At 32.0% G+C, this 13,812-nt stretch overlaps 1 protein-coding gene across 3 annotated transcripts in view; it reads right to left on the bottom strand.

The window, feature by feature from the left end:
- LOC134707919 (choline transporter-like protein 2) overlaps positions 1-13,812 on the bottom strand; it is an 80,784-nt gene that overhangs the window by 15,644 nt on the left and 51,328 nt on the right. For all 3 annotated transcript variants that reach the window (XM_063568083.1, XM_063568084.1, XM_063568082.1), the window contains exon 17: positions 371-499. In XM_063568083.1, the coding sequence (XP_063424153.1) occupies positions 371-499 (129 nt within the window). The remainder of the gene's footprint in view (positions 1-370; positions 500-13,812) is intronic.

Raw genomic sequence — 13,812 nt, 5'->3', positions numbered from 1 at the left:
AACACTTGGTCAGCACCTCATAAGGAACATTCATGCAATGTTTGGTTTTATTCCATTCAGTGGTTCTCTAAAAGAAGTCATTTGTATGCATTTCCCATAGTGTCCTATGTTAAACTAAGTCCCCCGCTGGCGGCAATCTTGGATGATGGATCGGCTACAAAGTAACAACACTTGGTCAGCACCTCATAAGGAACATTCATGCCATGTTTGGTTCCATTCCATTCAGTGGTTCTCTAGAAGAAGTTCAAAATGTAAATTGTTAACGACGACGACGACGGACGACGACGGACGACGACGACGACGGACGACGGACGCCAAGTGGTGAGAAAAGCTCACTTGGCCCTTCGGGCCAGGTGAGCTAAAAACTTACTTCACCAAAAATTTAGCAACAGGGTTATCAGATCCTTTTAATTTTCCATCTACATATTCCAGTAAGACTCTAATGATCTGTACAATGGCTATTATCAGAGATCCAAATGCTAGAGATCCTAGATGGTACCTGAAATAAAAGTCAAACTTTAATATATGAAATGTCATAAAAAAGTAAAATGTAAGTTAACTGCAGACAATTGAGGAAAAGTTTCTTCATGGCAGTGAATAATAACAAATGCTTCTTACAAGCTTATACGGATACATATTTTGTCAAATACTGCTGGGTGGGGATTTTCTTGCTGTGTTGAATACCCATCGGTGGCCTTGGATTGTTTTCTGCTCTTTGATTGTTGTCGTCTTTTTGACACATTTCATTTTCAGTTTTATTGTATTGTGTATTTCAGCACATAGCTATATATATTATAATACTGTGGATTCATTTATTTTCGTGGATACCAACTTTCCATTGATTACGTAAAACATGCATATTCATGAATATTTAATTTTGTGGGTTTGCCAATGTCTGCATATAAGCCTATATAAATTTTGTTATTTTAGAATATTTCATTTCGTGGTTCACCAGTGTACCCACGAAAGCCATAAAAATAAGTATCCAACGAATAATAATAAATCCACAGTAACATTTATATTTTTTGTTCATAATATAACCACATAAATAAGTACTACAAAATTATTAGCTTCTGGTTGTGTTTTTTGTAGTCTGCAGTAGCCCATTAAAATAAGGGTGGTGGTTACGGGAGATAACTCTTTACATCAATGTGTTTGCAATCACCAGTTTGTCAATGGATTCTGAAGTATTTATGTCAAACAGAATTTAAATAATCTGTGTACCATAAAAGCTGAAAAATATATGTAGAATTCAAATCTTTGATGGGTTCTCCATCTATGGCAAAGTTCTAATCTAAGGTAAATAAGAAGTTCCAAACACCAACAATTCATAAATCTATAGCAGCTAGTCATTTTGTTTTCTCTAAATGTAAGGTAGATTTTGATTTTATGTAACTTTCTGTCATAATTAGATAACATCATGTTACGTCCAAGCCTCTGCTAATAATGACTGTTTTGTCATATAGAAGGATACTTTTTATAAAAGTTCCCCTCCACTAAAAACAGGCCCTCTTTCAGATTTTTCTAAACATTTAAGATTTTAACAAATGAAAATCATCCTCTAAATTTGAAGAGGATTCAGAAAAATATGAATCACAGCTGACTTTGGATAATTAATTCAACATTAATCACTACTTAACGAGTTATCATTTTATCAAAACAAAGTGGAAAATTGCTGTTATATAGGATCAAATTATGATCTTAAAGTACAATAATTAAGGATAAATCTGTCAATAAAACAAACTATAGGCTCTACCTTGGTCTATGTGCATGTTAAACATAGGACACCTATGGATTCGTGATAAAACTGTGTTTTGGTGATGGTGATGTGTTTGTAGATGTTAATAAGCATTTTGTTTAAGTTTTATAACATTTGTTTGAGAGCAGAATCTGATTTTGGGGAAAACCTGGACAGATGGAACAGGGTAGCAGTTTTAAAATGCCTACCCTGTTACAGAGGGGGCATAAAAATGGATCTCTAATTACAAGGTCAATCACGGAATAGTCATAAGGGTTTTGACCCCAAAATGGAAAACATTATATTATCTTGTATTAATTATCCTATTGCCAAATAAGGCATATAAGTTATTGAACTGATAATAAATTTCAATCTGTGTCCAGGTATGGTTACTGATCTTCATTATGAACTAGCACGTTAAATAATCACTTAGCTATCGTCCAAAGTATGAACTAGCATGTTAATGATCACTTAGCTATCGTCCAAAGTATGAACTAGCATGTTAATGATCACTTAGCTATCGTCCAAAGTATGAACAAGCATGTTAATGATCACTTAGCTATCGTCCAAAGTATGAACTAGCATGTTAATGATCACTTAGCTATCGTCCAAAGTATGAACTAGCATGTTAATGATCACTTAGCTATCGTCCAAAGTATGAACAAGCATGTTAATGATCACTTAGCTATCGTCCAAAGTATGAACTAGCACGTAAATGATCACTTAGCTATCATCCAAAGTATGAACTAGCATGTTAATGATCACTTAGCTATCGTCCAAAGTATGAACTAGCATGTTAATGATCACTTAGCTATCATCCAAAGTATGAACAAGCATGTTAATGATCACTTAGCTATCGTCCAAAGTATGAACTAGCACGTTAATGATCACTTAGCTATCGTCCAAAGTATGAACTAGCATGTTAATGATCACTTAGCTATCGTCCAAAGTATGAACTAGCATGTTAATGATCACTTAGCTATCGTCCAAAGTATGAACAAGCATGTTAATGATCACTTAGCTATCGTCCAAAGTATGAACTAGCACGTAAATGATCACTTAGCTATCGTCCAAAGTATGAACTAGCATGTTAATGATCACTTAGCTATCGTCCAAAGTATGAACTAGCATGTTAATGATCACTTAGCTATCATCCAAAGTATGAACTAGCATGTTAATGATCACTTAGCTATCATCCAAAGTATGAACTAGCATGTTAATGATCACTTAGCTATCGTCCAAAGTATGAACTAGCACGTAAATGATCACTTAGCTATCATCCAAAGTATGAACTAGCATGTTAATGATCACTTAGCTATCGTCCAAAGTATGAACTAGCATGTTAATGATCACTTAGCTATCATCCAAAGTATGAACAAGCATGTTAATGATCACTTAGCTATCGTCCAAAGTATGAACTAGCATGTTAATGATCACTTAGCTATCGTCCAAAGTATGAACTAGCATGTTAATAATCACTTAGCTATCGTCCAAAGTATGAACTAGCATGTTAATGATCACTTAGCTATCATCCAAAGTATGAACTAGCATGTTAATGATCCCTTATCTATCATCCAAAGTATGAACTAGCATGGTAATGATCCCTTAGCTATCATCCAAAGTATGAACTAGCATGTTAATGATCCCTTAGCTATCATCCAAAGTATGAACTAGCATGTTAATGATCACTTAGCTATCATCCAAAGTATGAACTAGCATGTTAATGATCCCTTAGCTATCATCCAAAGTATGAACTAGCATGTTAATGATCCCTTAGCTATCGTCCAAAGTATGAACTAGCATGTTAATGATCCCTTAGCTATCATCCAAAGTATGAACTAGCATGTTAATGATCCCTTAGCTATCGTCCAAAGTATGAACTAGCATGTTAATGATCCCTTAGCTATCGTCCAAAGTATGAACTAGCGCGTTAATGATCCCTTACCAGTAGCTATGTCCCAAGTACAAAGCAGGGTAAATATACCTATTACATTACAGCTTTTACATTAATGCTAGAAAGACAAATCTTTGTTTGGCTTGCTTGCTTTGCTTGTATCAATGTTTGCTCATGCATGTCAATTAAGATAGGCGGGGCTTCAGCTTGTATATTTCATACTTAAATTTTATTGGACGTCATGTTTGAAGTTTAGGACAATAAATTTTAAAACATCACAGGATGACAAATATAAAGCCCAATCGTAGAAATGGAAGCAAGAAAATTGTATTTGTTTTTTCTCGAAGATATGCATTTACACCACCCAACTTAAAAGACTGTCATCAAGTACTTTTAGTAAAACAAAATAGCTATTCAAACACTCCTACTCTGATTTTGTGATTCATTACATAGGTATTTCATTTGACCCATATATTTCATCTTTTAGTACTGTGATTTTTTCATGTAATAAAGTCAACCTGTAGCCTTGCTATATAAAATTGATAGATTCTGAAGCGAGATGTTGTATCAAATGTTCTGCTTTGTACATTTTTAAGACAAAATATTCATCTCAAACACACCCTAACATAAGAAGGTTCACTCGATTTTCTATTTTCGATACTATTGTTACCAATTTTTTGATTTTTTTCTTGAGTCACATCATGGAAGGACAGATACGGAAATAACTAAACTTATAGATTGATATGTTCTCCGTCTGTAATAAAAAAAAAATTAAATGGAGGTTATGCATTTTCTTCATCCAACTTGATAGATAACCATGTCGTTGACTTGCTAAATAATTGTTCTCCTTATTACTATGTAATAGATAAATTGAAAACTTATGCAAATGGTTGTTTTTTTACAATAAAACACTTCATATTTGAGAAGAAAATTGTTATTTTATTTGTTTCTATTCACTTTAAAAAAAATTGTTACTATAGTAAACATAACAGAAAGCATTTATCGCCTTCTCTATAAACAAAGAATAATCAGTTTGAAGGTTAACAAGCAAAAATTATTCCAAAGTGTGCAATATTCAATAACAATTGACATAATAAATAAAAGGGATGAATTTAGTCATTTCCCCCCTACTTAATTTGTCCCTTTTTTTAGAAAATCAAGTGCACCTTTTTCTGTTAGGGTGTGTTAGAGATGAATTTTTTTTCTTGAAAACGTACAAAGCAAGAATATTTGATACATCATCTTGCTTCAGATTCTATCATTTTTATATAGCAAAGCATCAGGTTGACTTTATTACATGAAAAAATCACAGTACTAAAAGATGAAATATATGGGTCAAATGAAATACCTATGTAATGAATCACAAAATCAGAGTAGGTGTGTTTGAAAAGCTTTTTTGTTTTACTAAAAGTACTTGACGACAGTCTTTTTAAGTTGGATGATAAAAAATGCATAACTTCGAGAAAAAACAAATACAATTTTTTGGCTTCCATTTCTACAATTGCGCTTTATATTTGTCATCTTGTGATGTTTTAAAATTGAATCAAGTGTCCTTAACCTCATACATAACGTCCAATAAAATTCAAGTATGATGTTTACAAGCTCAAGCGCCGCCTATTTTAATTGCCATGCTTGAGCAAACATTGATACAAGCAAAGCAAGCAAGCCAAACAAAGATTTGTCTTGCTAGCATTAATGTAAAAGCTGTAACATGTTCCTATCCTGAATACACATTTATTAGCCTCTAGAGGCTTAGCAGACAAGCATCATCATTATCATCAATTTGTATTGGTTAATTTTATTCTTTTGTCTTATTGCTGACTTAATGATTTTTTAAAGACGAGTTTCCTAAACATCTCAGTTGAATACCCTCTGGGGACAACAACTGGCTGATCACAGCTGACATTGGATATTAATCCAACATTAATCACTACTTAAAGGGTTATCATTTTATCAAAGAGAAGTGGAAAATTGCTGTTATTTAGGATCAAATTATGATCTTAAAGTACAATAATTAAGGATAAATCTGTCAATTAAAAAAACTAGAGGCTCTAAAGAGCCTGTGTCGCTCACCTTGGTCTATGTGCATATTAAACATAGGACACTGATGGATTCATGATAAAATTGTGTTTTGGTGATGGTGATGTGTTTGTAGATCTTACTTTACTGAACATTCTTGCTGCTTACAATTATCTCTATCTATAATGAACCAGGCCCAGAAGTTACAGTGGGAAATATTTTGTAAAAATTTACAAAATTTTTGAAAATTGTTGAAAATTGAATATAAAGGGCAATAAATCCTTAAGAGGTCAATTGACCATTTGTACAATATTGCTGCTTACAGTTTAATTCTATCTATAATAATATTCAAGATAATAACCAAAAGCTGCAAAATTTTCTGCAAAAATTCAGGGGCAGCAACCAAACAATGGGTTGCCTGAATGGTCTGAAAATTTCAGGGCAGATAAAATTTGACCTAATGAACAATTAACCCTAGTCAGATTGGCTCTAAATGCTTTGGTTTCATAAATATGAGCCAAAAACTGAATATAAAAATTGAATATAAAGGGCAATAAATCCTTAAGAGGTCAATTGACCATTTGTACAATATTGCTGCTTACAGTTTAATTCTATCTATAATAATATTCAAGATAATAACCAAAAGCTGCAAAATTTTCTGCAAAAATTCAGGGGCAGCAACCAAACAATGGGTTGCCTGAATGGTCTGAAAATTTCAGGGCAGATAAAATTTGACCTAATGAACAATTAACCCTAGTCAGATTGGCTCTAAATGCTTTGGTTTCATAAATATGAGCCAAAAACTGCGTTTTATTTATTGAACTATTTTTAGCCATGTCGGCCATCTTGGTTCACAGGTGGGGTCATTAGACGCATTTTTTTAAACAAGATACCCTAATGATGATTGAGGACAAGTTTGGTTAAATTTGTCTCAGTTGTTTAAGAGAAGATATTTGCAAAAGATTACAAAAATTTATAATAAAGGGCCAATAACTCCTTAAAGGGACACTAGCTGCCAAATTCATGGTCACCGATTTGACTCAAATTCTCATATTTCATTCATAACAATGTAAAACATTTATCCAAGCTATCAAAAGTCTAAAGAAAACAATTTACAGAGCATACATAGGGTCGATAATATGTAGTTTCATTTTGTGTGTATTTTAGTCTAGACACAAACTAATTAACTATCAAGTTGACCTTAGATGACCATAAGCGATGTAAACATAAATATAGATATAAATAGATTAAGCCAACTCATGCAATTGGATTTTTATTGGTCTGTTTAATTTCAGTTTATAGATTTAAAATATGTTTCTCATCCTTTTTACCTGTATAAGAAAGATTTTTTGTGGATAGAATCAGTCTTCAAATGATTTACCTTTGTTTCACTTTCAATGTTGACATTCTTTTCCACACAAGCTGTTTCACACAATCTCATTTTCATGTTCAATGAACCATGAAATGTGGACCAAAACCTAAATTTGTAGTAGTTTTTAGAAATTTCCAATCATAATGACTATGTATGCAAAGTTACAAATGGATGCAACTATAACTTCATAAAAACTACCTCAACCAAAAACTTTAACCTGAGAAAGAGCTGTTTCACACTATCTCATTTTCATGTTCAATGAACCATGAAATGTGGACCAAAACCTAAATTTGTAGTAGTTTTTAGAAATTCCCAATCATAATACCTCAACCAAAAACTTTAACCTGACATAGGACGAACGGACGCACAGATGAATGCACAGACGGACGAACGAACGGAGGCACAGACCAGAAAACATAATGCCCCTACTACTATCGTAGGCGGGGCATAAAAATGAAATATTCTGAGTGGATTGAGTCTCCTAAACACATATTATGAGAAAATTGTCTTGAAATAGGACTGTACCATGAATATTCAGTTGACAGAACAAGCCATACTAAGTGCATATATTTATTTTTTTGGGGGCTGGGCTTTTTCTCCTTATTTCTTATATTTTGCTATGATATAACATTTTCCTAGGTAATACTTAAATAAATATATAGTTATAAGTAGATGAAATTATTTCTAATGTTGTAACGACAAGTTATTCACTAAAAGAGAAGCCTTTTATGTCCCTCTTTGATTTTTACGTAAGGACTTATTGAAACCTCCATGGAGACAGTAAACTTTTATATGGATTGTTCATTCTGCTAAAATGCTTCAACTACTCATTTCTTATAACATTTCTACCATAAATGAGTGAAAGTTACCCAAATATTTTTATTTATTGGCCTGAAAAGTAGAAATTTGGAGGGAAATGAGAGGTATAAATTGACCCAAAGAGACCTTATAAAGAAGACAAGGAGGTTTATTAGTGGTATTTTATCTTCCTAAAATCATCTTTTGTATCATTTTCACTGTTTGTAGGCAGATAAGATAGATATTTGATCATTTATTAGTCCACACTCTATTCTATCTTGATGCGGCTTGGTTTGGATTTGTCGAAGAAATTTTGCTCGAATGGCTGTAGATGTCGTCTTTCAATATACTAGATTTTTCTCAAACTATTGAACTGATTATGACAAAACTTGACAGAAATGCTTGAAATAACCAGTATTACAAAGGGGAAAAGTCACATTCAGTTTATTGAACAAAAAGGTCTTCTTTAGGTGTAATACCACCAAATAATGGTACGTCACATCCGGTTGCATACAAAAGTAGGTATAAAAAAATATTCCCTTGAATTTGACCGTTGTAGGTAATTAATCCTACATTTTATTGCAGTTAAACTATTTCTGTGTCATAAACATATGTCTTGGGTATTTCAAAACACCATTATTTTTTATTTGTGATTTCTATAGAAAATTTTGTAATCTTGAGGTTAAATGGTGACTAAACCTTGTACACAGATAGAGTAAGGGGAGAAATTTGATTGGTTAACTTCCAATGATGGTTATTTTCTTATATGCAATGAAATGTTATCTGAAACTTTTTCTATAGAACTGGAAAGAATAAAACTTTACTCATGCCAAGTATTTCTTTATTTGAAACAAAGATAAATTCTGCACAATTTTTTGAAAAGTGCAAATTAACAAAGACTAATAGGGGAAAATCAATGGTGGTATTACACCTTTAAAATTATAGAGCCACCTACATAACTGTCATTTCCAGATAACCAATCAAGAGACATTAAATTGTCTTATACTTATATACTAGGCAAAATTAGCAAACATTTCAAACATAGATCTGTTATAGAAGCAGCTGTTATTGATGACTGAAGTTTTCCCACTGGAAGATATTAATTTAGTTTGTAAAAGGAGGAAAACCATTGATTTTCCATTAAAAATATGTGCTTATATATACAGTAAAAAACTGAAGAAATGAAAATTGGAGAAAAAAGTTATTTATGATGACAATTAAGTATTAGTTTTAAAAGAAATTATCAAAACAGCAAAATTTGCTTAAACATGGAATTGTGCTTGATATATTTATATGGAAGATAACTGATGCACTAAGTGTTGAATAAGGAAAATAATTGAAGTAAAAAGGTATGCATAATAACAATTATAAGTTTAAAAAAAGATATTTTAGTAATTTCATCAAATTAGCAAAATTTGTTCAGACATAGAAGTCTGTGATCTGCATATATATATACAGAAAGTAACAGAAGAAATAAGCGTTATATTCAAGAAATAATTTGAAAAAAATTGAATAATCATTTGTCAAAACAGAAAAATTATTTCTAACATGGAACCTGTGATTGATCATATATACAGAAAGTAACAGAAGAAATAAGTGTTAAAGGACAATTATTTATGTTATTATAAAAGATGACACTTACTAATTAACAATTAGTTAATTGGATGAAAAGGTATCCATAACAACAACTCATTAAAGAAGATTATGAGCTAGAGATTTTAGTTTTTTGTTTTATCAAAACTGCAAAATTAACTCAAACATGGCTCCAGTGAGTTTAGTGAAAGTTACTGAATTAATTAAGTAATGACTGTTTAATTTAGAAATTATTGGAAAAAAGGTAGCCATTATAACAATTTATTATAAGTTTAAAAGGAGATATTTTTTAACAATATAGAATATATACCAGTACACATAATTAACAGCGCCTGGTAATTATGTTTCATAGCCTGACCGGTTTCGGTCCAAAAAGGACCTTCATCAGAGGCAGAATGGTGGATTAATGTTATTTGGAGATATTTTATTTACCTCATCAAAATAGCAAAGTTTGCTCCAACATGGATCCAGTGAATGATAAGAATATAAGTGAAAATAACAACTATTCACAATCATTTCCAATTATGGGAATAAATATTGGAGTGGGTGTGTTAGCCCTTATTCTAAACTTCACCGTATTTACAATCTTTATAACATCAAAAGAATTGCGTATAAACTTATTTTACAGACTTTTATTTGTTATTTATCTGTTCCATGGATTAAGTTCGTTGGCCATTATTGTAGAATACTATATTTTTCTCTACAAAACAAATGTCAAGATCCTGTGTACTGTTATTCCAGTTTTGTTATCAGGAATGAGAATGGCATCCATTTTACAAACAGGCATAGTTGCGGCTGATCGATTCCAGGCATCACTACTTCTGACTAAATCTGTTCTTCATAGAAGACGAACAAAATTAGGAAAAGTGTCGATCATCCTATGTTTATCTGTGTTACTCATCTTCACAATTATAGGTGGCGTAAGCGGAACAGATAACTGTGTTTCAAAACAATTTTACGGCAATGCAACAGGTTTGATAAGTCAGCTGTCAGGATTTTGGATACTTATCGGTATATTTTTGGTCGAAGTTCCACTTTGCATTGCTACATTTGTCAACATCAAAAAAGCCTGCACTATCATTGGAGTTCATATCAATTTAATAAGTTACCAACGAACCAGAAATGACTCGGAAGTAAATATCTGTGCTATTTATCCGCCTCCAACTGTCCAAGGTAACATGAAACTTAAAATCCAAGCTCTCAAAGTGCTGACTTTACTAGTGACAATACATGTAATCATATTTATCCCTCAAGTTGTAATGGTGGTAATTGTCAGACTGACGAATGTTACAAGAGATCATTTTTACGACTACGGTGTACTGTTACAGTGCCTGAATTACCTCATTGATCCAATCATGTGCTTTTTAACCGTTAAGCCTTACAGGAAAGCCTTTATTATGCTACTTATGAATTGTCAGTGTAACCAGTTGTCTAATATGTGTCAACTTTTCAAACCCCACAAATAGTAAGCTAGATCTCTCTGGAAATTTTTCTGGATTAAAAACTTGTTGTAGAACCTTAGTTTTTGTCTGACATTTTTCAATAAAAATATCACAATAGAGATAAAAGAAGAATGTATCTGAGAACATTAATGCCCCCGCTTTGCAATTTTGTTGGTTTATAAACTAGAGGCTCCTGCAGGGTTGGCAAAAACCCGGGTTTTATGAGTATTGCCCAGCCCAGTGGGAAATACTGGGAAAACCCAGAAAATCCGCTGTTTAGTGGGTAATACTGGGCAATACTGGGTAATATAAAATACTGGTCTAAATTTCATAGAGGATTCAGTGATCAAACACAAATGTAATACATTTAAGATATGTATAACTTGTTTTACTTGACTATATTGGTCAGACTGTAAATATAAAGTAAAAAATCTTTTTTTTCAAATAAGTACAACTCTTATTAAGAAGTAAGAAAAACACATTTAAATTTATGTATATGTACTGTCACTAATTAATAAGTAATTATTCAGATAACAACACATATTTGTTTATGTAACAATAATCAGCCCTTTCAATTCTATAAATTTTAATGACATGACCCCTTAGGTTGTTTATTTAGCAATATGAATGTATAACAATTAAAATAACAATTCACTTAAAAAAATGCATTTTTATCAAAGATTTGATTATCAAAACAATGCTTGGTAATTAACATGGTATCCTTAAATGTGCAAATCTTGCATTCTGCTTGCATATAAAATTAATGAAGAACTAAATGAAATTGATTTTCTTATTCTTCTAGAAAGGACTCAATGGTTATCTGTATAAAAAGTATATATTTAGCTGTAATACTGTGAAACTACACCAAGTCTTAACTATTTTGTGTTAAAATGAGCTTAAAAAATCATATTGCCCAGTAATGCCCAGTATTACCAATTTCTGGGAGTATTGCCCAGCCCGGGTAATACTTTGCCAACCCTGGGCTCTTGTGTCATGAACCTTGGTCTATGTATATCAAACTCTCCAACATTGAGGACGAGGACAGACTTCATGACAAAAACATAGACGGATCCAGGGGGCCCTGAGCCCACCCCTTTGTGGGAAAAATTTGGTTGATTATATAAGGAATCACTGAAGTGTGACTGGAGCCAGCCCCTCCTTAGGTCAGTCAGTGTGCCCCCTCCTACAAAAAGTTCTGGATCCGCCAATTCAAAAACACTTCTTGTTGATCTTCATAACCGATCTTTTAGTCTGTTTTAAGTTTCTCTATTTATCTTCTTTAGTTTTGCTCAAAACGCAAAAGAGGGTAAAAATAATCCTCATTTACGGGCAATCACTCCTATGAAGAGAGACACTCTACTAACAATTTACACAACATTTTGACTTTTTAATAGATCTTGCCTTGCTGATCCTTTTTGTGATTTTAAGGTGTCTATCTATCTATTAAAATCTAAATCATATAAGGCATAACAGAAAAAAATGTTTACATAATTATAGGCATCAAAATTTAAAAAAAAAAAGAGGTAAAATTTGTTAATAATAAGCAGTTTTAAACACTTTTGCTCACTTCATTTTCTCCATCCATAACGGTTCAAATAAATAAAGACAAAAGTTGCATTTTACCAATACTGGTTTCAGCGAAGATTTTTGTAAAAGATTTCAAAATATTAATAACTGACTATGAAGGGCAATAAATCCTTTTTGATCATGTTGACTTATTTGTAGCTTTTACTTTGCTGAACATTGGTGCCTGTTTACAGTTTATCTCTATCTCTAATAATATTCAAGATAATAACTCAAAACTGCAAAATTTCCTTAAAATTACTGATTCATGGGCAGCAACCCAACTATCTGTTGTCTGAGTGGTAAAAAAACTTCAGGGTAGATAACTAGAACTTACCCTGATGAACATTTTTAACCCTGTCATATTTGATCTTAATTCTTTATTTACCAAGATATAAACCAAAAACTGCATTTTACCCCCATGTTCTATTTTTAGTCATTAATGCCATATTGGTTGGTAGGCAGGGTCATTGGACGATTTTTTTTTCTAAAAAAATACCCTTATGAATAAAATCTGAAGGAAGTGCTAATGATGTTTTTCTTTTCTTTCAAATATGTGCCAAAAGCTGTGTTCTTTATAAACAACTTCACAATAAGATATTCAAAACATTTTTTACACAATCAGTTAGGAAACTTGAAAATAGCGAAAAATTAGAGACTTTATTTTCCATTCTGATATTTTTTCACGTTAAAATTAGGTAAGGCATTTAAGGGTTAAGAAATTCATTTTGAAACTATATATATGACAATGATATCTGGCAACGTCATAAACCATATTTCTAATATTGTTTTTAGCAATTATTTCAGTATAATAAGACACAATACAAGCTTTTTAAATACAAAAGAATCATTATCCCCATCTTCTCAGATTAACACTGATAAAGTAATATGATCATTAAAGACTTGGGTGCAGTAATTGTCTTTAAATAATTCAGCTCAAAGAACAGATTTATATAACAGCTTTCAATAGTATATGGCAAATATAGGATCATCAGCTAAATATATGTTAAAATTAAAACAATTAAATAATTTGTTATTCCTTTAATTATTTTAATTTGATGATGTCAAAAGATAACTGTAAGGTCACACAAACAATTACAGTCTAACCTGCTTACGGGACCAGCTGTAATAAGCAATAAAAAAACTTTGACACAGAAAAATGTCTCGCCTGTAAGCATAAAGTTAACAAAAATTACAATCTGATGAAGTGGTTGGGGCCCCTAAATGGTTTACTTACGGAGATGTACTGACAGCTATGAATAGAATACTGTGGATTTGTTTATTTTCTTGGTTACCAGTTTTCATGGATTGAGGAACACTAGCCTATTTGTGGTTATTTAAATTTGTGGTTTTGGCAAAGTTGGCATCAATTCCTATAAAAAATTTGTAATTC

This window comes from Mytilus trossulus, chromosome 2, assembly GCF_036588685.1.
Source record: "Mytilus trossulus isolate FHL-02 chromosome 2, PNRI_Mtr1.1.1.hap1, whole genome shotgun sequence".
NCBI lineage: Eukaryota > Metazoa > Mollusca > Bivalvia > Mytilida > Mytilidae > Mytilus > Mytilus trossulus.
The sequence above is the reverse complement of the archived record's forward strand: the minus strand, read 5'-3'. Positions and strand labels throughout refer to the sequence as shown.